We start from the raw sequence: 26768 nt of genomic DNA, 5'->3' as shown, positions 1-26768 counted from the left end.
TTTTTCTTGTATAGGACAATCAAATATGAATTCTAATGAGGCCAACATGCTTTGATTTCATAACTGGAATTCTCAATATTTGAAGTAAATATTCAGACCGGGGGCGCTCACCAAAAATTAAAAAATGAAATGCTATATTCTATTTGTCATATTTCACTGACCATGATCTAAGAAGTGCCTTGATGAAATTTTATCTAGAGTACCACATTTTAGCTCAACTTAAAAAAAAAAAACCAACATCCTAGTCTCTAGTGTTCTTACCTATCCTACAGATTACAGAGAAATATTCCCAAGACATAATAGCAGAATCTGATGAGATTAATAATTCTGTTGAGAAATAGATATTTTCAAATATAGGAGTGTTCTCTTTCTACAGAATCAAAGGCATAAAGTAATGAAGAAAAAAAATTCTTCCAAAAAAATACAGTTGTCTTACAGTTCTTCTTTAAATCTTCTTTAAAGTAGTGGCTATTCTAGCTGTTAAAATTGGAAACATTGCCCTATTATAACTAAGTGGACAGGGAAAGTAGTAACAACAATATTTAAGCAGTTTTGAAAACTGTAGTGACAATTTGTAAGATACCACACCAATTTCTTATTTCATATATTAAGAACACCTATTTTGTATTGAAATGGGCTTATTGGCACTTCAGTTAAGTCTAAAAAAAAAAATACATTTGTTTCTACTATTTGAAGAACTTCCATCATAGGCCTTCAAACATTAATAAATATGTACCTGAATACAACAAAGAAAGAATCAATAAGTAATATTTATCTAGTTGTGATAATGACTGATATAGGTGACAGTATTAATCAACTTTTCAAATAATGATTATGAGCTAAAACAGTCAATTTTTTTTTTTTAAAGAATGGAAGGGGATACAATAAGCAAAGGATTTAATTTTTTATAAAAGGAAATAGTTGAATATCAATAAGTGCAAATAAATAAATGCACAACAGTATTACTGTTTTGAATTTCTCAACATACACATTGCTTTCACTGACAAGTAGACACTGAACAACTACGCTCTAACAATAAAAGAAATTCATGAACAAATGCCAAATACAACAAAAGAGTAAAGGAACGAGACCAGGAGAAAAACAGCCCTAACAAGTAGAAGTAGCCATGCTAAGTAGCAACTGATGCGACAGGCAAACCAAAAATTCCTCTTAAGATGGATTTAAGAGTATAAGAACTAAGTTGCAGTAATCAATTACTTGGTATTTACAAAACATTCAAAGTAACATTAACAGTGGGATAATTCATGGTATGATAATTTCTTAGTAGGATATATATGCTATGCTCACTATCTGCCCATAAAAAGCTATATTTAATATAGTGAACAAAAGAACAAGTTAAATATAGACCTATTTCACTTACCAAAAAAACTAAGTATGTTTTCAAGATACACACATAAAAATACTTCCTTAATGGGTGATACATAACTCTTAATAAAATTCATTTTAGAAAGCAACAATTTCTGTAACTCCTTTTTTTTTTTTTTAAAGCCTGTTTGAGTTCAACATTAACAGTTAATTCTGAAAAGAAACCTGAATTTGAATGTCATTTTTAAACAGACGAAAGCAGAGCTAAACTAGTTTTCATCACTAAGAAAAATAATCAAGCTGAAAAGTATAAAAAGACCCTCTATGATCAAATTTATATTTTATCAACTTCCTATATGTATGTCTTCCCAGTGCTGACTGTCTTTAGCCATTTTTAGATCGTGCCTCTTATTCAAGGAAATAAGACTTGGAAAAATTACTTAGTCACACAGTTTGCTTATATAGATTTTAGAGCTGAAGCAGTTACAGCTTAACTCAAGTATTACTCTCAAAAATCTCAGATACTCCTCTCCATCACATTTTAAAATATCTATTTATTCTTCAAAATTGAAAAATTATCAGGAAATGTTCTTATCCAGCCACAGGTTATTTCTTTCACTGCTGGATATCCATGGTAAGGTTTTAGCAAAGCAAACTGGGTAACGAATAACTTCCTGTGGAGGGATAAAGATCACAGCGATGAATGCTAATCTGAAAGCATAAGACTTATTACCCTATGTGGTTAATTACTTTGGAAATATATGACACTGAAAGCAAAACCCAAATGAAAGCAAAACCCTTAAGAAACTAGTTTAATTAACAGAGCTCAGGCACAAAAAGGATCATCTGGGAACTCAAATAGCTAATTAATGTCACACTACAACTCTTTGTATAAAGTAGAAATAAAGGAAACTAACAGTCTATAATAATCGATAACAGGATTATTTGAAAGAAATCCTCAACTGTGCTATCTGCAAAAAATGCAAAATTAAGTCCACTTTGAAAACAATACCTCATACATTCATTTAAACTGTCTTATACCTGTGATTTAAAAGCTTGTAATTCTGCTTCCAGTTCATTGATCCTTTCTTCTTTCTTCTGCAGTAGGGCCTGGGTCTCCTGATAAACTACAAAATCTTTTTCAAACTAAGAAAAAAAGAAAAAAATTACATTGCTGATACTAGTCACTCAGCATAGTTTCCCTAGATTTCAATTTTTTCCTTTTGTGTTTCTTGAAGTTCACATGTTAACAATACAAAGGACATACACAATATATCTGCTATTTTAACTTCCATGTATCCACTGAGGGGAAGTACCATCTCTGTTACCACTACAAGTTTTTACTATATGAAATAGCATAAAATACTTAATATATTTTAAGTTGGAACTAGACTGAGAAGCTTGAAAAATTGATGTACAGTACTACAGAGTCTGTAGATACAAATAAGTAAATTCTTATTCTCCCACTGTTTATCTTGTCGAAGAAACTGTTCAAATAAAGTATTCAGCTGATTTTGAGATTTGTAAATGAAAACTTAAAATAAATAGTAGAAAGATTCTCAGTTAAAGTTAACTACTTTATACCACTTTTCTCTGCTTCCTAGTCCACAAGATACATCCAAAATCCTACTTAATCATAAGAACTAATAGTAATTTGAGGTTAAAAGCCATGCCATTTTCAGTTAACACTATTCATGAAGCTATAACATAATCCCCTATGTTCATCTTACGATCACATAATTTAAAATTACTTACTTTTCTGGAAAGTTCAGAAGCCCTCTCCTCACACTCTTCCAATCTTGCTTTATCTACACAAATATCTTGAAAAAAATAAAAAGAACTCGCACATATACAGGGAACACAAAATTCTTAATCACATATACAACCTCAACTTGTTTTTTTTTAACATATAAAGAAGTAAGTTACCGTGATCATTTCCAAGTATAGTACTTACCTACTAAGTGGCTGAAATCTACATCTAATCTTTTACGATACGTGAAGTCTGGGTCGGTTCCACTTCGATGTAACACTATCTGGGACACACACTCTTCAATTAATTTGAAATACTGTGGACTGAAGACAGAGATTAGTTCTTTTGCAACATGTTTATTTACTAACGTGTACTTATAATCCTGTCTATGAATACAGTAACGTCAAAAGATTTGGACTGACTTATTTCCACAGAAGAATAGGTGCAAAGCCCAAAAGTCTCAAGGGACAAATATATCTGACAGTTTATTACACAAGAACAGTTTACATAAAGCCTGAAAAAAACAATGGACGTAAAGATAAACCTTTCTTATATTATAAACTCTGCATCTCTCCTCCTGTGGAACTACAGGAAAGAAAGACTCCTGTCTGCTTCCTCCCAGTAAAGAGAAGGGTCTTCCTTCAACTTGATCCCTTCTGGCTTTGTGACTTCTGTAACTATGGGTGCATTGCAGCCCCGCTGCAGTAAGAGGAATGAAAAGTGCCTTGTTCTAAAATGCCAAGGGGTATGAGAGCTGGGTCACTTGTCCAGAACATGCAAGCTGTGAATTCAAACCCTTTCAGGTGGAAAGGATGTAGCAAAAGTGTACCAATGTCAGACAAACACTCTTAACCCTTAAGGGTAGACCTGTACCAGACTTTGCCTGAAATTCAGGGTTTTGCAGAAAACAGATGGCTTTTCTGCCCTGTTCAGTTCATATCTGGTTCCTCTAGTGCTTCCTCAAAAACAACACAAGCAGATTTTAGAAAGGAAAGTATTTGTGAGCTTCAAACACCTACGATTTTATTAACTATTTCCCTGTAACTCCTCTCACGAATTTTCTAAGAGCCACTAACATGTTCACGCTGACCTACAATGTATATTGAGAATACTCAATTGCCAACTAAAAGTTACTCTAAATTAAGTATGTATTCAGATTCCTGCATAAAGTGCACTTCTGTGCATACTTCGTTTTGTTCTTTGACTCAAATATACTACAAAATTACAATGCTACTACCATAATTTATAACCAGTTAAGCAACTTGTCCTAATCACTTATACTTGCAGTAAATAAGTTTCAGATTTCAACAAAAATAGTTTTCTATATTAGTATTTAAAATTACATTGTAAGTGGAAGAGACAAAAACATACAGACGGTTCTTATTCAAAGCTGATATTTTGGAACATGACTTCAAAAAGGAACACTTAGAAATTGCAATCTGCACAGGAAAATTATAAATTGTACATATCATTAAATGAATGGAAAAAAGATTCTATTAATGACTAAATGACAAGAAAATCCATAATTAACATTTAATAGAGCATTAAACATACCGTATAAAATAATCATTTCTTATTAGCAAAAGATGTTGGAGAATAGAAAGAAAATATCCTTCAGCACTAGTGTCCTTAACTGTATTCCACACCATGTTGTAAACATCATTTACTTCGGTAAAAGAGTTAAGGAGAATAATAGCAAGAAAAAAAATATTTCAGTCAAATGTTGACTGATAACTCTTTTAAACAGAAGTTATACCAGAAAAATGACCATTATACACTTTATTCTGTTCATTTTCCTCTTGCTGATATCAAAAGGATATTCTAGTTCAGATCTAATATCTTCTAAACGATGAGAGAATTCGATCATGTCTTCTTCTTTATGTTCATTGAACACTTTCAGCTGAATATCTAGTGCTTCGTTCTTTATACATTTCAATCGCTGCAAAGAAGAAACAATAGAAAGGCTTGCAAAATTAGCATTTATATATGTAAATAAACCTTATCTTTTTAATAACTTCGTAAGTATATGTTCTTTTAAAGTTTAAAATTACAAGACTTACATGATTTAAGTTAAATATTCAAAAGGTGAATGTGGCTTTAGCCTGACTTAAGAAGACTGTGCACAGTCTGTCACATGTTCTAAATCAAAGACGTAAAGTGCTGAGGAATCAGCATAAAGTTTAGAGAGTACACTTCACCTTTTCATCCTTATTTTAGGACTGATTCTCATATCTAACTGCTCATGCCCAGACTTAATAAAATGCCTTTGAGAATAATTTATTAGAATTTATTCTCCCAGTCCCCCTATCAGGCTCATGTAGTCCAATAATTTAAATAGTAATGCAAAGAGAGACTATAAGACGCTTACTGGCAATATCTCTTTCAATCCACTGCGCATAAATTCATTTCTGATGTGAAGCCTAAAATCCAAATCATCAGGGGATGTAACAAGAGCATTGATGAGCTGCATGCAAGCTACCTATAACAAAGGAAATAGCAAACTATTTTATTTCTTAGATTTCAATATGCACCACAGTCAAAAGACATAACAAACTACTAATTAGGCATTATGTCATATCTAATTATCAATCTACTATAATCTTATCATTAAGATACTTCAATTTTTTATCAACCACATGAACTAGAAACACCAAACATTAGTTAACAAATTTCCATAGAAATAAAGTATTTTCTCACTTAATTAATTTTGCCATTTCATAGAAATGGCAGGTTCCTCTGGTAAATGAACTTTAGCACATAGTAAATACCTTAATAAGCACAATTCTCAACATATAACAATCAATGTAAATACACGTTTATCGACACATATATCGAAATAGCTAGAGACATAATAGAAATGGTAAAGTCTGTGTGAACAGTAGAAAATGTAATAAAAGACAAAATGTTGATTAAACTAAACTGAGCCTGAAGAACAAAATGGGCTTTGTCCCTTTCTTTTTAAAAATCTTCCCTCTTTCAATATACTGACTGTCATACGATACTTGATGAAAATCATTACTTCAGCTCAAAAGAAAGCATTAGGTCAACTGTGATGCCTGTATCAGTCCATGGCTAACTAGCAAGTAGCCCCCCTTCCAAAGAATCAAGAGATTTATGTGGAAAACCCATAGCCAGGAACAGCAGAAATTCACTGTCCAGATTCACAAGCCTTTAGGAAAATGGCAAATTATTATTTATCATTAAATAACAATGACAAGAGCCACTATTTCCTTTTTCTCTCTTTTTTTTCCCCTCTTTATTGTTTGCACATCTTGCTTCAATGCACAGGAAATGTATTATTCATGTATTTCCAGCATTTTACAGGGGGTTTAAAAGCACAAGTTAATTAGAATGTGTCTTCTGGCCAAACATACTATGTAAACAAGTAGAACAAACTGGTTTAAATACTTTCTGTTGTAAAGCCTTTTATCATCTAGAAAATGATGATGTATTATGCCACTATCAGGCACAGGGTGATCCTAGGAACATACTGTATCAGTAATCTTCAGTTACATATAATTCCAAGTACAGAATTTACATATGGTCACCAGAAGAAATAAATGGCCAAGCTACTTTGAGATAGAGTGTAAGAAACACAACAGTACTCATTAGGTTTACAAGAGGAATGTGACGAGATTAAATGATAACATAATTATAACCATGATCGTACATTTATCCTACTGCAAGGATTATAAGTAAGAAAGCAGTTTCATACATTATTGTGGCTAAATTGTTATGAGGGTGCATGGCAGTCAGCATAAAAAAGGCCTACTTTACAGCAGTGTTAGCATATCTAGATGAACTTTTGTTAACCCTATAGGAGAGGGGAGGAGTTTAGTTATAAGCAGGATGTAACTAATGCAAACAACCTGTTAATCAGTGTGAGAGCTTTGAACTTGTTGAGAAAATCAAGTTAAGCAGACTGTGAGCTCCAGCATGTGGTTAGGGACCAAGTGTTAGAATTACTCAATTAAGCAATTAAGGCATTCTCCACCCAGTCCTGTAAATGATGGTGTTGGGAGTCACCTGGAGAGAGATCCCCAGGAGTCCCACAGCTGTATAAGAGGAGCTGGGACCATCTCTCCAACTTCCAGACACACCTGAGAGGACAAGGATGCTCAACGAAAGACAGCGCGACATGGCATGGTAGGAACTGCTGTATTAACCAATCTGACACTTCTGGAGAAAAGCTGCTGTGGCAACATCTGTTCTTATATTACTCCATCATACAACATACCTTGCTTCAACAGTAAACTTTAAAACTTCAATAGAAGGAGGGAGTAATCTTTGCTCCTTCCCCTTACTTGCACAAAGAATGGAAGTTAAGTTCTATTCCCTTGGAACTTCGATGAAACTCAGCATGTGCAAATACCCAGGTTTGTACAATAATGAAAAAGAGAACTATTGCTTTCACTTTATTGATATCTATAGGACAAAGAACATTAAATTCAACTAATTAAATCAACTGCACAAAAATGTTGTAAAACTACTGTAACTTTCTCCAGTCTTAGAAAATAATTATTGAAGTTATTACATCTAAACAAACTAAAACAATGTAGGGGGGAGGGGGAAATAAAAATTTTAGCTAATTGAAGTTGTTTTAAAGTAGAAAAAAAAAAAAAGTTTGAGGAACAACTTCACAGAATCACAGCATGTTAGGGATTGGAAGGAACCTCAAAAGATCCCCCTGCCAGAGCAGGAATGCCTAGATGAGGCTACACAGGAATGTGTCCAGGTGGGTTTTGAATGTCTCCAGAGAAAGAGACTCCACAACCTTCCTGGGCAGCCTGTTCCAGTGTTCTGTCACCCTCAACGTGAAGAAGTTTCTTCTCATATTTAAGTGGAACCTCCTGTGTTCCAGTTTGCACCCATTGCCTCTTGGCTATGGGGTTGGTAAAGCATGACTTCCCCTTGCTGAAGCCATGTTGACTGCCCTTAATGACCCTCTTATCCTTGATATGACTTGAGATGGCACCAAGGATAAGTTGTTCCATCACCTTTCCAGGGATGGAGGTGAGGCTGACCGGTCTATAGTTACCTGGGTCCTCCTTCTTGCCCTTTTTGAAGACTGGAGTGACATTTGCTTTCCTCCAGTCCTCAGGCACCTCTCCCGTTTCCCAAGACTCAGCAAAGAGGATGGAGAGTGGTCTAGCAATGACCTCAGCCAGCTCCCTCAGTACCCGCGGGTGCATCCCATCTGGACCCATGGATTTATGGATATCCAGATTGCTTAATTGCTCCCTAATCCAGTCCTCATCAACCAAGGCAAACTCCTCCATTGTCCTGACTTTCTCTGGGGCCTCAGCAGTACAGGGCTCCTCAGGACAGCCTCTGGCAGAGTAGACAGAGACAAAGAAGGCATTCAGTAATTCTGCCTTCTCTGTATCTTCTGTCACGAGGGCACCCACCCCATTCATCAGTGGGCCTACACTGCCTCTGGTGTTAGTTTTATCTGCCATGTATTCGAAGAAGCTCTTTCTGTTGTCCTTCATCCCCTCTCACCAGGTTTAATTCTAAGGAGGCCTTAGCTTTCCTAGTTGCCTCCCTACACCCTCTGACAGCAGCCACTCCTTCCATGATCTGTAAACTCTCCTCTTCCACTTGAGTTTGCCCAGCAGCTCCCTGTTCAACCAAGCAGGTCTCCTGGCTCCCTTCCTTGACTTCCTATGTGTCGGGATGCTCTGATCTTGAGGTTGGAAGAAGTAGTCCTTGAATGCTAACTTGCACACAGCATCTATGATTAACACATCTTTTTTTCCTTGAAGGTAACAAAAGAAGGAAGAAAGAGAAGCAGAGAATCTGTCCAGTCAGTAAAAGATAGTGGTGAAAAGAAGTACCTAAAGAAAACAAAGGCCACAGCAACACTTAATGAAATGTTCTACGGGAGTGCAAAACGAGTTCCCAAAGTAGAACAGATACATAAAAATGTTCAGGGGTTGGCAGAACAACTTACAAAAAAAGCCAACAATGAGAAGTCACAAAAGACTCTTTACTTGGAAGTTTTGAATAAAATTGAAGACAAAATAGTAATATGACCCTAAATAAAATGCAGCATAGAGAAGAAGAGGCATGAGATGTAAGCAGAGACACATGTTAGTACTACTGAGAGTAATTTGATTAGAACATGAAGACTTGATTTAGACTAACAACAAATTATTGGCTTCAAATATAAGGTGTATTCCTGAGGCCCACAAACTGCACAAGTTGCAGTGTCACAATGCAGTGGAGAATCTGATCAGCCTGTCTGTAATTTGGATGTGAACAATGACAGAAAATGCAAGTAAAACAGGTAAAATTTAGTGCAAATATACAGTACAGGATGTATTCTCTTATTATCTAAGCATGTACTGTATTCTTTATTCTTAAACCGTTTTCTACTGGTTTTGATACGTGTCCACTTTACCAAACCATCCACTCTATCAGTATTTCTATTTTTCTTCAGCAGACGTGATAAAAATTTTTACTTTGTCTAATTTTGAGCTTATTTAGTTGAAAGCTGTTATACCATCACCAATTTATCTCTCTGGAGTACTGAGTCTTTCATTCAATTACATTTTCTTGATTCAATTAACTCTGCCATTCAAAACCAGTAATTCAGCACATTGACAGATGCCACTAACACCTGTACTCCTGTTAACATGAGTGAGGCATTTCAGTGATTGCAAATTTCATTGGACAACACTATCATACAGTCAGCAATAAAGTGCAGTACTGCAAGGTTACATTTACATTTCAAATCAAGTCAAATCCGTGTTGTTTGATTACACTGGAATTGAAACCTTTGTCATTGTTATCAGCAGCTTAAAACACAGTATATTTTCATGCAAAACTTGACGTGAATGGACTGCTAAGCAAGGAATCAGCATTTATCACACTTGATTTAAACAACCAATGAAGAAGCAATCAGAGACTGAAAAAGTATGCTACTTTGAAAACCCTGATCAAGAACAAGCTACAGTTTTATCTTTGAGGTAACAATGCAATTTAGATGAAAATATGTGTACACATGTAATTGCTGACCAAAAAAAAAGGTATTTTCTTTTAATTTGCCAGATCAACAAGGTACATGTGCACATATGCTATTCAAATAAAACAGAGACAAGATATGACAATGAAAACAAGAAACATATCAGTAAAAACTATTATTCTAGCACTTCAGTCAAATTTGATCAAGTGGGGATTCCACTGCAGTTCATAACCAGAACATACTTCAGCTTTCCTGGAATAAACAAGGCAAAGATCTACAGAATTAGTTAGCAAATTATTTCTATAGGAGTACAAAGCAGCAATGAAATTTGCAGACAGAACTCTATGAAAAGCAGAATGAGAAAAGGTTATACAAGAGGAAGCAAACACAAGTCTAAGCAAGGCATTGCTTATACATCTATGAGTAATTTGCTTCATGAAAACTTTAAAAGAAAATTGAAAAACTTTTAAAGAGACTAATGATAAAGACAACAGCAAGAACCTATCACTAGATTACAAACATTTAAAACATGCTCCAAATGAAACTGTCATTCAATATCTAGCAGTTAGCATACAATACTTAAATCACACATGATCACAATAATTTGAAATTCGTTAATTCACTGAGAAGTAGATTGCAGCAAGATAGATCTGTTTAAGCAAACATAAAACCCATAAGGAAAAAACGTATTAAATTATTGTAAAAATTTTAGTAACACTGCAGTCTGGAAAGTTAATTTTGGGGGAAGGCTCCAAAACCAAGAGAAAGAGAAAAATACCTTTCTTCAGCTTGATTAACATGTAAGTGGCTCATTAAAAGAGAGTTTTAACCAATAACCTAGGGAATATTCAAGAGCAAATAAACTTTTTGCTATTCTAAACTTTGCAGTCAGAAAAACAATGTATTAATATTACCCTATGTTTGAGAGTAAGTCGACTAAAAAAAAAGTAGCAAGCTTAGCTCAGTTAGTGTCTTCATAAGACACTGGAATAAACCCCAACAGAATTCTCTAGAGTTTTCCAAGACAACAGTTCGAGCTTCAGATACCTGCATTTAGATGCCTGTGTGTAGACAGATATCTATATGTAGCTATACACATAGCTAAATTCCCATTCTTTTACTCAGTAGTCTACTAGTTCCTTCTTTAAAGTTCTTCTGTAAGATTCTAGACTCTAAAAGATCTTTACAACACACATGGCATGATCAGGACACTCTAGGATACATTGTTTTTACTGACTAGGGATCCAATCCATCACCCTAAACATGAACACAGAGTACACAGAGCACCATTACAGATGGTTCAGTGTGTCCCATCTGGCTTGAAAATACCAGTCCAGAAGGGTCGGAACCTCCTAAAGGAACCATGTCATATCTACAAAGGCATCTGAAATTGCATTTGAAGTTCATGCATGGACAATTAAATTGGCCCTTGGATTTCCCAATGGTTACCTCAGAGTTTAGGAATCTAGCTCAAATGCTTGATGGGTTGACTTACTTGCAGATTAAATCCTACTCAGTGTCTTACATTGCTAAACATAAAGATCTGCCACTTACTTAGAAAGGTCATTTGTTTCCAATCTACAAAGTTTTAAATAAGTCTCATATTTTACCTCCATCAAAGACAGAGGTACATGAGTTTTGTTTAGAAATAACAGATTATTAATTTCTCATCTTAAAGTAGTGCTAAATCTGTGTAACAACATACTTTAAAAATTCTGAACTTCCAAATACAGATTGGTATTTAGAACTATTAAATTACCAGAAAGCACTACTGACTTCAGATCTAACAACAGTCAGACAATGAGTTTATTTCCTACTTCCGGAGTGTGGTTACTAATCAAAGAAATGTGGTGAAAATAACAGGGTAATTTCTTCCACAACAAGAGACTGTCCACTCTCTAATGCTGCTAATAAGGGGTCACACCAACAAGAAAACAGAGTTCAAAGAATTGAAATAACTTTTTAAGAAGAAAGGAAGCTACAGAGAAGGAATTCTTTTCCTCAGGTGCTTGGCTTTGCATGCATTTATACTACATACAATACTCCAAGGAATATCCACACATTGGTCTTCAATGTTCCTAATTAAGAAAAAATTGAAGAAAAATTATCCCAAATGTAACATCATTCCCTGGCAATTTTTGAAGTACGTAGCACTCAAGGAAAATGCCTGTGATGCTCCAGCTGACAGCTCTATAAATGTCAGCTCTTGGGACACAGAACAATCAGTCAGTGCTTGCACTCCAGACAAGTGGGCCCTAACCGCATTCTTTTACACTCAGTTACCTTGGATAAGATTCTGTAAACAGACAGACAGCCTTTTAAATTTTCACGCACGGACACAATGTAGAAAGGCTGTGTCCATATCAAAAAAGATGTGTCATCTTCAATAAATGAAGAGGTACTTCGGCTGAGGTAGTATGAAGTTTAATGAAGATAGGTAAACTAGCTTCCTAGGAAGGTAAAAGTCATTGTGAGTAAAACATACTGCACAAATGGTCTCTATGTAAAGCAAGTCAGGAAGAGTTGTAGATTCTATAGGTGTCAGTCTGCCCTTAAGAAGATGCCTGAAGAAGTGAAATTATTTTAGGCTCTAACAGCAAATGACATATGGTAACACACAGCTCTCTAATGTACCTTCTAAAATTTTGTTCTGGTGCTGACGACTACAGTTTCCAAGTACTCTTTCCTGAAGGACACCTCTAACACAAACAGTAATTACACCTTGAGAGTATCCTGCTGCTTACAACAGGCATGCAGTGGAGGCATGTAGAAGCACTTTCTTCAGGGAAAAGACAAGAGTAAATCTTTCACTTCAGCTGGCAGTCTGGTTAGATGCTTCCTTCCCTTCTTCATCCCTAAAGAACTGCAGCTAAGTATAGTCCACCGTGTTAGCTTTCAGAGGATTTTTGGGTCTGTGAGTGTATTCCATCTGGAACACTTAACACCCTGCTGCCGCACGGTAGGGAAACCTACAATAGTTGACTTTGCATGTTTATTTAAGAGATGGCCAAATATTGATGGATGCACACACATTATTTCTGGTAAGGAAGAACTCTGCATGGATCACAATACAGTTCACATAGAATATCAAAATTTTGAATGTTTTCCTCCATAACAAATTACACCATGTTAAGTGAGAAGTTACAGTTTGAAATTCCAATCTTTTGTGATTCTAACCAGTGAAGTCTATCAAGTTACAAGATGCATTTTCTGAGGATTCCACAGTTTGTACTTTAAACTTGGATTTTTCCCAGTTTAAAGCCAGAAAGAATAAACCACCCAGTCCTTTTCTGGTAGAAAACGTCAGGTACATCTCAGTAGCTCAGAGCAGCTTTTTCCTGCAAGAAAATTATTAACTATGGGGTAGATTTTGCCTTATGTCATATCTTCCCCATTTTAATAAGAGGAACTGTAGTAAGATTTTTCTACTTTATTTTTCTCACTCTTACTGCAAGTATGCATTTGTAGAAAAGTCTGTAAAGATTATGCATATTTAGTTAAATTCTGCTTGCCAGTACTAAACAGGCTGTAGATTTGGCTTTGGTACAGACACTATATTGATCTTCATCCATTATTTACCTTTGCTAATGACCAAAAAAAAAACAACTTAGTAATGACTTTGAGATGTACCATGCACATGCATGTACCTTTACATGCATCTTAAACACATATTATCTAAATGTAGAGACTGATAATATGTGCTTTGCTCTGATTCATCCTGTTATATATGCAGTTATGGAAATGATCTCATTAGCACAGAACAATCAAGAATCACCAAGTGATTCAGCTAACCAAAATATCATAGAACATACCATTTCACATTCTCATAATATTAGGTGAAAAAGAAAGATGAAACGGTGTTCTCTGACAACTGAAAATACTGAGAGAGCAATGCTACTGATGAAGTTAAACTGCCTGCTTGAGGAACAGTGATGAAAGATGATGATTAGAGAGCAGAAGCATTACTGTGATTCTACAAGAAGAATGAGAACTGTGCAAACACACAGTTTGTCGTTGTTGTCATTGTTTTAGATACATCAAAATGGGTTCTGTCAGAAGAGCTGCATTTCCTGTCTCTGTGACTTGAACAATGGAAGTATTAAACTTTTTGGTTGTTGCTGTAAGTATACAAGGTACTAGATTGCCTTGTACACATTTTCTTGAGCACAGGCTTAAGATGCTAAACTACACTTACTTTAATAAAACCAGAAACTCAGTATTACTCCCGACTGTAGTTACATTCTCAAACTAAATCAGCAATCTTGTCCTGAACCAACATTTAAGTATGTTTTCCATAATTTTGGGTTTTATGAAAGACAAGAGGAAGAATATCCTTTGCTTTCAACCAATGCAAAATGTAGATACATAGAGCTTTTGATAAAAACACAAAAATCATCATACTGAAACTTTTTATATATTCAGCCTTCAAGTAACAGAAATGTTAGTCAATTCAAAACTGAAAAGGTCAGTTGTTAGTGTCAAATTGAACTGCCACAAAGCAAGCCTACATATATCAAGCAGATAATCAAGGCAAGTATGCCAAGTAACTGACAACTGTAAACTTTTGCCTCATTAAAACACTGTCAAATGAACTACCAGGTCAATGTCATTGTTATAAAAGTTTACAACTGATTCACATGAGAAACCTTGACTTTTCTGGTCTTAAAAAAAAAAGAAATCTAGCATTTGTGGAGTCTAAAATGAAAGAAAGCCTTTTAGCAGAAAGAATGTGTTCAAATTTAAGTGTAACTCAAAAAAAGAACTTTCATTAAATTTTCTCTGTCTACAAAAGACACAGCAAATGAAACAGCAAAATGTTACCTATTTTCATGAACTTTAGGGTAACACTCTCAGTAAAGACAAATTAATATATTTGGCTGAAGTATTGCAATTTAACATTTAGATTAAATTCTCAGTTTTAAAAGTGCTCCTATGTCCTATATCAGAGAATAAAAAATACCAAATGGAAGTACACCACTAACCTGAGAAGGCATACAAGTAGAAAAATACTTGTCTAATATCTGAAGAGTAGTCCTAGAAAAACAGAAGTTTTTACTGCACAGTTAAAAACTCAGCTGAAGTTTTCTGCACTGATTCGGTTCTCTTCATCAGTGGTGTGTCAGTGATGGAGTTGAGCATCGCTGCAAACAGTGAGTACGAAAGTGCTCATGTTTGTAAGTGGTCAGAGATACACAGCTATGACCTTTTTCCCCCTGCATACCAACTGTCTCAACTGCCATTAATATTGGTATCTATTTATTAAAGGGGCTGCTTACCAACAACTGTTAACAAAGGATTATAATTTCTGAAGCCTATTCCCAAATGTTGATTCAAAAGAGCAACTATCTATTCACCTACAGTTTAATCCATAAGATATATTTATAGATTCAGAGAGGCCCTTATACTTTTATTTAATTTTTAAAAGGGGGAAAATGGGTGAAATGCCCATTTGGGTACCCATCATGGATAAAGGGCAAGTATATCAAATTAGTTAAATTTACCTGCTGCTCCTAATAAAGTGGCTGCTTCTAAGGTAGTTTGTGCTCTTTGAACTGTATAGAAAACCAGATCCCCCTATTAAATCTAGACACATGCAAGTACACACAGGTCCGCAAAATTCAAGATTACATTTGGAAGCCTTACACAAATCAATTTCAGGACTCTGAACACCTACAAGGCAGTAAAGAATAGTCAGAGAAGTATTGCTCTTCATACTATTAAAATTTAGGAATCTCATATAAGTACTGTGATGGACCTGGAAGTCTCAAACCTTTGTATGCACTATAGAGAACACAGACTCTTAAATTCTTTTGAGTCAGATATAATAGCCTGAAATTGGTAAATATAATTTCCGTGACCTAAAGCATTTCTCTCTACTGAATCAAAATATTCTTAACAGTGTTATTGATATCCATATTCATGCCAAAGAAAGAAGCTGCTCATCTAATACAAACGTTGAACTACCACTATTCAACATTAAAACTAATTCCTGCATTTTGACTTCTTTTTAAATTCTTTGACTGATTATATTTATTAATAAAATTTTCTTAATATATATTAAAACAACAGAAAAAAGCATAGCAGAAAATCACCACACTTTTCATATTTTTGTTTTTCAAGTTGATCAAATAAGAACAGGTTTTTTTACTTATGTCATGACCTGATATCCAAGAAAACCAAGCAAGCAGTACAAGCAAAGTGAGGACTAAAAAATAAGAAAAGCAGCAAGATCATAGTTATATTGTCCTGAAAATCTGACATGCCCAAGCTTGCACACCTGGTCCAAATTCATACTGCCTTCTATTTCAAGGACACTAAAATATGGAGAAAAAAAATCATACTGAATAGCAACTTGTTAACTGAACATCATTCACCTTGAAATCCAAATGAAACAGAGACCCCAGAGAAGAACAGAAATATATGAGATCATATATTTAAATTTAATACTGAAGAACTGCAATGATTCTTGCAAAAATACCTAAGGCAAGGATCCACTATGACAAGAAATTTATGTCCAATCTGGAAAATGCAGACTCAAAAGCCTTGAAAAACAGCAAATTTGTTGTCTTGTAGTCTACACTTTCCTTCTGCAGTCCCTTTCCAGTCTCACTATGTCTGGAACATAAAGGTTTTTCTCCCTCTCCTTGTGAATCTTAACTGCAGGCTAAGCCCCCCAGCCACTTCTCAAAGAAGAAATTTATTACTTGACAGTTGTCTTTATAGCCCCTTGCCAGCCCCACTCCAGCCTTGCCAATATAAGGTCTCCTTTTTGATCCTTAAAGGTAATTACTATGATTTTCAATACATTAGCAAAATAAAAAATCTGGGAAGAAAAAAAAAAAAAAAAGAAAAAAGACAAACCTTTCTACACTATGGCAGAATCAACACCTTCTGTATGAATCAACATCAACCTGATAACTTTTAAAAATTTTCAAAACCAAACAACAAATAAAATATAAGAACAAACAAAATATTCTATATTTCCAGCCTTATTGACCTTCTTGACCCTGAAACTGACTGTCTGATGTTCCTAAGCAACTTTAACTATCAACATTGGTAGTGGAGTGCAATATGCTTATACAGGCATTTAGAAATCTTCAAGGTTGAAGCAAAGAAGGGAACTACAGAATCTACAAAATCCTTGATTTTCATTCAAAAATTTTTAATTAAGTGTAATAAATCCATACTGAGATAAACTGACATATACAAGACTTAAAACAAAACAAAAAGATATTCAGTTACCACCTCACCTGGTAATTACACCATGGCCATATACTCCTACTGCCAGAAAACTGAGCAGTAATTCAAAGCTAAACTTGTCCTGTTATAGTAACTGATGCCCACTATGGCTATGACAGCAAGATTTAAAGAAAGAAAAATCTTGCTTTCGGATATCTCGCTCAGGACAAAGAACACAGGGATACCTATGAACACTACAACAGAAACGGAACAACCAAAATAAATGGAAGGCAATAATTTCTTTGTCAAATTAAAGTAACTTAATTTAACCAGATAGTTGTTTGCTATCTCCATCTTTTATATGATAGTCCCCTGATTTCAGTTGAGCACTCCTAGAATGTGTATTCTAGGACGCACTTCAGAAAATAAAGTGCTTTGGTAGCGATTTTCACAATACTGGATAAAAAAGAAAAATTACTTTGTTTACTCAACAAGTTATACTACAAATTACTTTTTAGACTACTAAAAAGGGTCAGAAAGAAACTTATTCAGAGACTACATATAAAAAAGGTGAATAAGCAACTGTAACTATAAAAAGCTCTGCTCTGTAATGAAGAGGTACGAAATCACATAATAGGAAGCTGAGGATGGGAGCATCAAGGGATGCCATCCAGAGGGACCTTGACAAGCTGGAGAAGTTGGCCCATATGAACGTCATGAAGTTCAACAAGGCCAAGTGCAAGGTCCTGCATCTGGGTCGAGGCAATCACCAGTATTTGTGCAGGCTGAATAAATGGAGAGTAGCCCTAAGGAGAAGGACTTGAGGATATTCATAAATGAAAGATTAGATACGAGCCAGCAATGTGCGCTTATGGCCCAAAAAGCCAATCGTATCCTGAGAAGTTGTGGGTCCCCAATCTCTAGAAGTATTCAAGGTCAAGTTGGACGGGGCTTTGAGCAGCCTGATCTAGTGAAAGATGCCCCCCCTTATGGCAGAGGGGTTGGGTGCCTTCTAACCCAAACCATTCCATGATTAGGAGACAGAAAGAGTAAGAAAGGAAAGACAATTTTTCAAAAGAGAATCCCACTGGTACTGGCATAATTCAACTACAAATTATTCTCCAGCTTCAGATATTTCTTTATGGCTAGCTTTTCTGTGAGACAGATGAAAAAAACAGCACTCTTTACTGTCAGACACGGACTGTTTAATCCAAAAGTTGGCAGTGGAGTAACACAATCATATCTTCCAAACTTGGGATTCACCTTCTGCCATTTTTGTAATGTTCATGAAGAAAGGCAATTACGAACAGCATTCAGTTCCATGGATGTACATGAAAATCAATACAAGTTAATATTTACACTTTTAAACCAATGATTTATAATAACCATTCGAATGCAGTGTAACACTTTGTATCTTTTTGCTGTAAACTCTGTATCCAACTGAGAAAAACTGAAAATTGAAAATAAAGTGCAGGATTTCTTTCTTCAGGCTCTCTGGGTACAATTTTATGAAATCATAAAGTGGACATGGGGAACAGATTTCGTGCTGGCTTAAACATTAATTATAAAAAGCACTTGCCTAAAAACTTTGGTTTTTACTATTATTAAAGCTTCAACAAATATCACCAGAAGTGAGATAATATTTTTACACCTGAATATATGACTAATGCTCTATTTTAGAAGGAAGTGTAAATATAACTCCCAAAGTCTGTACGATTTGGGCAAACAGAAATCAACAAATTAACCTGCAACGCCTCTGTGTTTCTCACCACTGAGTCTTTCCGTGGCGCTTTTTAAAAGATAACATTATAAACAACACTGCAAAATCTGACCCTTATTTGAAATGGTATCCCTCCCCATTCTTATTGTAATGTCTTGTTCAATACAGAAAAATGAGCAATTTTATTTTTGCTTGTTGCAGAGATTTGTGCAAAAAATTTGCTTACTTGCAGCTGAACTGAGTTATCCTGAAGACCTTCTACAATAGGAGAGAATCTATCAGCATTCCTTTCCTCTGCTGCTGCTGTTATAGCTTCCAAAATTTTTTCAAGGCTGTAAAAAAAGAAAAGCATTTCACTCAGGAGAGATATAATATTTAACCTTGCTGTTCATTTGTTATCTGAAGAGCCATGTTGCCGAAGTGTTCAACTTCTTCAATTTCTTGCATGCAAATTTAGTACATATAAGCATTACTTCATTTCCTGGAGATTTCTGTAGCCAAAGAATGACTTACTGGATTACAGTGGTTAAGATACCTTAAAAGTCATGCTAAAAATTTTTAAGTAAAAGAATGGCTGCTTCCATCTAACCAGTAGATCCACGCATCAAAAAGAAAACTCATATTGATATGACCATAATAAAAATCACAGACAAAGGTATTCTGAAAACTGGCAATGTAGTACAGGTATTACTTTCAAACCTAAGCTGAAAATTTTAGCATTTATTTCAAGTATAATTAGAATTTTGGATATCCTAAAATTACCTTACTGTTTCAGGCTAAATACAGTACTTACATGTTTTCTTCTCCAACAATGCACATTGCAGAAAGGAGTTTAACTATATCCGTCATCATGTTAGTTTGCTTAGGATCAATTGCTTTGATCAGCAACAAAAGGCTTCTCTCTTCTCCCAAAATTCTTTCCAATCCATACTAAACAACAGAAAAACAGTTGTAAGAAGATTTGGAGGAAATCCAAATGACCGTATTGAATATCCAGTAAAAGACAGTGATAATTCCCTCAAATGACATTTAAGTCTGTCAAATACTTAATTAAAAAAAATTAAGTGAGAGAAAAGTCCAAATTGGGTCACTTAGTCTGTAATAAGGGTATACACCAGCATCAGAAGTTTACACAAGTCTCTGAATATATTTCTGCAGAGGAAGTGGCAGCAGAAAGAACTTCAAACCACAGCAGACCAACACAATTCTTCAAATTGTAGTCTTACACCCACTGACCATGTACATTATCTGATTGAACTGTAGTAATTCAGATTTCTAGATTAAAGAAAATCCTATACCTTATTATTCATGAAGGCTCTCAAACACTGTATAACCTTGTGCTGACTCCTCTTCACAATTTTATCCTGGCTGAAGAAATAAAAAATTTAGTGTAATTAAATGTTGTTTACATATTAAGAAAAGCTAGCAATTTTATATTAAATCGTCCTTACTTTTTTGTCTCAACCAATCTTTCCAAAACATCCAACAGTAGCCCCAGACCTTCTCGACCAAAGTTTTCAACCCAGCTAGGGAGAAAGAGAAAAGACATTTAAAGATTGACATTTCAAAGAGTAATTACAATGAATTAAAATTGTCAGCATAACTAAAAGCAGTATAACTGGATCATTTTAAAATCCCAAATCAACTTTTTGCTCAATAGAAGATCAAGAGTCATTCCATTCACTCATTGAAGCACTGGATAACCTTAAATTTAAAAACATTAAAAAATTACTGTAGCCATTACATTTAGTAATTTTTATATATTCTTTGGCACAGAACTGTAATTAAAAAAACCTTGAAAAGGAAGGGAAGAAAAATTTCTACTGTTCTAGGGTCTCCTGGAAAGGTCAGAATCTAACTGTAAATGACAGAGAATGAAGGAAAAGCCTAAAGGAATTGGACAAGTGGCCACCCAAGATATTAATCCATATGAATATCTCCAAGAGAACACAACAAAAAATTGAAATCTCAGCTCTTGCCAAAGCTATCTTTTGGTGAGGTTAAATCCAGGTACACTGTTTCCACATGAGACAGCGTTTCACAGCCCTGTTCACTAATGCTCAAAACTCCCTGATATCAAACACAAGTAACTGCACCCATCCCTTTGATAGTAGCTGTTCGTCTTGCTGAAAAGATGAACTTTGATCAAGTACGTAAGCCTAAAGTTCATGGCCAACACTGTCATTCATAGTCATAACAAAAGAAATATTTTGCTCTTTATACTTCATTGTCTGTGTATGGCACAGATATTTTAAACTTCAAACTAACAAAATCCCACTGCAGGAAGGAGAAGTTGGCTGCAAAAGCAACAAAAGTATGCATACAAACAGAGAAATTGTAGAGACTATTTGCTCAGGGAATTGCTTTTATAAAGGGTGAAGTTATAATTCTTAATGATAGAATTAATTCACAAGTACTTAAATACTCCTCTATAAGAGGCAGGAATATTTCCTGACACCGTTAGTCAACTTTCCATGTCATAAGACAATCCTTGGATCTCATATTATTGTCTTTGACCAACAAGACAGAAAATTATTTCATAATCTTTTCATAATATCTCTGCCATACTTTTTCTCCTTTTAGCTATTACTTTTACCTGTTAACTGATTACAAAACCATCTCCATTTAGAACACACATAGTTAGCACGATGAAGATGTAATACTTTTCAACATCTTCATTATCAAAATGATCTTGTTGTGTGTGTAGTACCAATAGCATCTGTGCATTCTTTAAATTATTACTTAAAAACGGCTTAAGCTGAGTAAATGCCATGTCATGTATTAACAAAATAAAATATTTTCTGTAAAAAGGAATCATCCATTCTGCAACGTCAGAAGTTCAACAACAAGTTGATCAGAACTAGTAAGAAAATTACAAAGTTCCCTTTAGTTAGGTTATAGCTTCTCCATTATTTTCTTTGTTTTGTCTATTTAGACACCATTGTACACATTGAGTAAAATTTATCACCACTTTTGAATAGTAAACAGAATATTTAGATACTGCTATAATGGTGGGACCTTACTGGTAACAAATAATAAGCTTTTCTATTGGAAATAATATAAGGGAGATGCAATAGCTTTTAGAAATACATAGTACTTCCAGTATCATAGTAGGATGGGATTAAACAGTTCTTTGTATCTGCTAGATACAGAACTGTAATGGACTTATCAGAAGAAAGAATCAGATCAGAAGCTTCTATGTTTTTCCCCTAAAAGTAAATATTTATGAAAACAATTTTCTCCTTCCTGGATAAGTGTTTAATTCTGAAATAGATTAGGCAAATTAACTGTTAATTATTTTTGGTATAACTGGCCATATCTGACCTAAAGATGATCCTACAAGATGTGCTAGGAAATGTCTAGTATGAGACAGAATTGTGTGGAGCCACTTTGTCATATATATCCAGCAACTGAGGATGCCGAGAATGATCAAGTGCCCAAAATACTGTTGCATTACTATTGCCCTTTCCTCTGCTTCCACAAAAAGAATACAGATTACTTACACTACCCAGAGCAAACACTCAGCTTTTTGTCAGTCTGCTAAAATACCAAGCTATCACATTCAGAGAGGAAGTATATTTTGTAAAACTCTCCATCAGAAGAACTTGAGTTAATGTAAAACATGTGTCTTCCCATGTGAACCATTACATCTTCTAAATAAGACAATCCAATTAAAAAAACAAGTTAATAGAAGAAAAGAAGCAAACATGCATACAGAAGACCCACATCAACAATTCTGTCAAGACAGATGCAGAAAAAAGAAAATTGTCTAATCCTTTCTTAATCATATCCCATTTGCATTATTTTAAACTAAACCCAAAACATTTTCCCCAAATCATGTGTTCAACCATTGGCTTAAATAGGAACTGTAAAGCAAAAGGTTGCAAATAAGGTAGAATAGAAAAAAATATAATTTAATAAAATAAAGCCAGAATACACAAATCAAGCTGCATGGATCAAATCAAAGTTAAATGTAAAGATCGATACCAGTGTTAGAGTTATGATTACTGTAGAGTTAGCCTTTGTTAAAAAAAAAAAAAAAAAAAAAAAAAAAAGAAAAAAAGAAAACCCAGAGGGAAACTAATGTTGTGGTCTGTTCTGTATACATAAACCCCACAGATACAGCAGAAATTACTACAAGGCCACAAGGAAGAAAGCCTTAAGCACAATGGAGAGAAGAAGGAACACACAACTAAAAACACATACGTTTTCTGGCTCACAAACACCAAGGTGCCTATGTCCCATTATTGATCACCTTGACAAAGTTACAAGACTAAAGAGTTAAGAGAATATTTCAAAAACAAAAATGAAAAACAAAAAAAAAATTTGACTATTTAGCACTAGAAAACAAAGCGAACTGCTCTGCACTACACTTGTTTTACATTCTCTTAGCATTACCTTGTACAGATCAGTTAACTCTACAGAAAAATACATTGACGGAAGATACATAATCAATGAAAAAAAGAAAAAAGGCACAGTCATTCACTAATGCATATACATTCATTAACTAGAAAACCTTGAAACATGCACATCTATAGATCCATTAATATTAATCCATTAATAAATAAGAATATAATTAATCTTTGCAATATGTGTTAATGATGTTACCTGACAGGATTACTAGTTAAGGACACACGGAGAGATTCTAAGCAAGTGACTAGTCTTTCATCTGTTGAACCAGATTTTAATTCTTGAATAAATTCTTGGGGTGAAATCTTCCGTCTGTTCTTGAGACTTCCCTGAAACACAGAAAACACCTTCTTTTTTATTTGGCAAATTTAGAACTTGAACAGGTTATTACTGGTTAACCTTCTTTTCTGTTCTTAAAAAAAAAAAAAAAAAAAAAAAAAGGAAAATAAAAGATATCATTTAATCCTGTAACTGTTCATTGTCCATCTACTATATTTTCTAAATGCTGACTAAATTTTTGTCAATTTATGAACAAATTTATAATCAGCAGTCAAAAATCGCAGGCATCAAATGCAGAAATGTATCATGCACACCTGCTGAATACAACTTTTGTAATGAATGGATTCTGTTTATGCATTATAAACATCTTAATTTTCAGTACTCAACTGAAGAAAAAAACAACTCAGGCCAAATTTTGCAAAGATTCAATGATGATCTACTGACGATTCTGAGAGGAACCAAAGGGCTAATTTCATGCTGTTTGACCATGAATGTCAACACATAAAGGTGAGTAATGTATAAAACTCATGAAAGGGAAATTTTAATTATAGGTTAACCTTTCTGTGTGTGTGTGTATTAATTTTAGAACTGTTTTGTCTATTTGTCTTTGTGTGTGTGTGCATGTTTTTAGATAAGAAATCCCTGTTTTAATTTGTTCGAACCTTAACATTTACAAATGTTTAACTAAGTTGTATTTTGATTGATTAAAACAAATTTCATTCAATCACTCATTTGAACTAGCTGATGATTAAGTGCTAGTAAAAGTTATATGACCTAACCTTGTAATCTAGCACAAAAATACTAATAAATTCTAAATTGTTGCTAAATCAAAGCCATGCAAAAAAAAATCTGTTTGTGACAGTTCCTCTACAGCTTTGACACAGCTACATCTAAAGAAGAATGAAAAAACAACTGGAGAGAATCTCCAAGCCAAATGTAGAAAATCCTAAACAAAACAAAAAGCATTCATAGAATTAAGAACTCAGTATCAGAGTTGATAAAACACGGAAGGTAAAGACTACTACACCACGAGTTGCCCAAAACACTGCAAATTCACTGGCTAAGGGGAACTGGCAACAAGGGTTTCTGTCTGGTTGTTCAAGAGCTTATACACTGAGCACATCCACCCTGTTACAATAATACCCAAACATTCTAAGACTAGACAGTATATACCCCTGAGGCATTATCAGGTGAATTTGAGTTACGGCTGTTATATAAGGAGGAAATTGTTCCGATTGCAGTGTAAGAGGGGATCAGGGCCATGCCTGTATGCACCAGCAGCATATACAGTTCAGCATGTGACCCTGGATCTTCCCAGCTGGTCTCTGCATAGATGAGATAATGGACTGACTACAGACAGGGTGACCAGAAGAACTCCAAGCAGCCTTCATAACGAAGTGTTTAACTAAATGTTACAGGAGGTCTCCAGCTGGAAATTTCAAAAGGTCCCAGAAATTCTCCTGGCAGCTCTTGCTGTGCATAGACTGGTTGGTAAGCACTACTTGGATGCCTAAGCATATGGATTAATATTCTGGGTAGAAAATCTGTCATTTCCAGTGACTTCTCACAAAATTTCCTGCTGTAAAATAGACCAAGCTGGATACAGCTAAGATACTTAAAAATAGACAGTAAAATTGCTTTCTTTTGATGCACAGTCATGCAGGGCAGTCATGTGGACAAGACACATAGCTAAAACAGTTAGAAGATATTTTGGAAGTAATTTAATACAAGCAATAGCAATGTGTAAAGTGGAAAGGTCACATGGGACAGAAGTCCAGCCAGACTATAAGAATACACTAGAATGACATTTCAGAGAGTCTCATCTGACCCATCTGAAGACACTGTCACAAACAATGGAGACTCACATCAACATCCAAACAGTAACCAGCCATCCAGAGTCAGGCTCAGTTCCCCACCTGAACACTCCCCTGTGCAAAAGATGCCAATTAACTGTCAATGTCTGTACAACACACCCACAGTACCAAGTATCACTTATTCATAGTTACACATGGCTCTGCAACACGATAAGAATATGACACATCTGCCAGTGCTTTAATAAAATGAGAGCCGCATTTGGTACCAATTGTGAAACTGATTATATTAGCTATATTTCTGCATGGGAAAAGCTGCTTAAGTTCAAAATGCTTGAGCTAACTGAGAAACAGGAAATATCTTGAGGCATCAGTGCCTCTAGAAATTTAATTGCTCAGCTGAAGAACAACTGGTATGTAAGCAGATGCAGTATGAAGTCAGCATTAATTAATTCAGTTAGAACATTACAAGGGAGTGAGCTGCACAACAAAACCAAAATCTTGTGAAGAAAACTCACTTTAAAAAAACAGGGGTTTTTTGTGTGTGTATATGTATGTGTGTTCGACATACAGAGCAGCAAAACTTATGGTAGGGTAACATAATATCAATACTGGTTTTATTTCCACTTGAGTAGTGACTCCCTCACATGGAAACTGATTTTTAAAACTTTTCTGGGCTGGAACATTTTTGTATGTGTTGAATCATAATACATACAAACAGCTACAAAAACACAGAAAATATATTTGACATATAACAATCTCTAACAATAAACAGAGCCACACTGCTTTTGGTAGATGAGAATTCACGCTCATACAACAGCCTTTAAACACATCTGTTGTTCCCTTCTCCAACTGTTTCCTGAGAAATAAGACATGCCACCACAGCAGACAGAAATTTCATTCAAGATTTTCAAGTCATGATGGTTTAAACAATATATGATATACATATTTAAGATGGTGTTTTTAGGGGAAGAAATAAGGCTTCATCTAAACAATATACACTACCAGAAAACAAGAAAGTATTAACAGAATACTGAGGTACTTGAGCAGAATTCTTCCAAGCACGTAATTTTTGATATTGTTCAAATTGTCAGTAACTACTAGTATCCCAAACCCAAGACTGTTTATTCTTAGCAATTCTTCTACAGGGAGCCCCTGAACATGTTATAAAGAGTGATGGTAACAGCATAGTTCCTTACAAACATATACAGCCATACATACAGAAGCATGCTTTCAGCCAACTGTTTAAGAATTCTCAAAGCAAAGCGGAGTGAAATCAATGAGTAATGGATGATGCATGTCAGTAGAACTCTGGTTACTTTTAAA

At 34.8% G+C, this 26768-nt stretch overlaps 1 protein-coding gene across 3 annotated transcripts in view; it reads right to left on the bottom strand.

Annotated features, from left to right (window-relative positions):
- Positions 1–26768, bottom strand: part of DIAPH3 (diaphanous related formin 3) — a 226826-nt gene that overhangs the window by 166261 nt on the left and 33797 nt on the right. For all 3 annotated transcript variants that reach the window (XM_082073435.1, XM_082073436.1, XM_082073437.1), the window contains 11 exons: positions 23551–23681; positions 20394–20468; positions 20241–20310; positions 19736–19872; positions 19169–19274; positions 5445–5555; positions 4897–5015; positions 4631–4747; positions 3281–3399; positions 3082–3146; positions 2368–2472 (listed from right to left, as the gene is read on the bottom strand). In XM_082073435.1, the coding sequence (XP_081929561.1) occupies positions 2368–2472; positions 3082–3146; positions 3281–3399; positions 4631–4747; positions 4897–5015; positions 5445–5555; positions 19169–19274; positions 19736–19872; positions 20241–20310; positions 20394–20468; positions 23551–23681 (1155 nt within the window). The remainder of the gene's footprint in view (positions 1–2367; positions 2473–3081; positions 3147–3280; positions 3400–4630; positions 4748–4896; positions 5016–5444; positions 5556–19168; positions 19275–19735; positions 19873–20240; positions 20311–20393; positions 20469–23550; positions 23682–26768) is intronic.

Source organism: Streptopelia decaocto (assembly GCF_964273445.1).
Source record: "Streptopelia decaocto genome assembly, chromosome: 1".
Lineage (NCBI taxonomy): Eukaryota > Metazoa > Chordata > Aves > Columbiformes > Columbidae > Streptopelia > Streptopelia decaocto.
The sequence above is the reverse complement of the archived record's forward strand: the minus strand, read 5'-3'. Positions and strand labels throughout refer to the sequence as shown.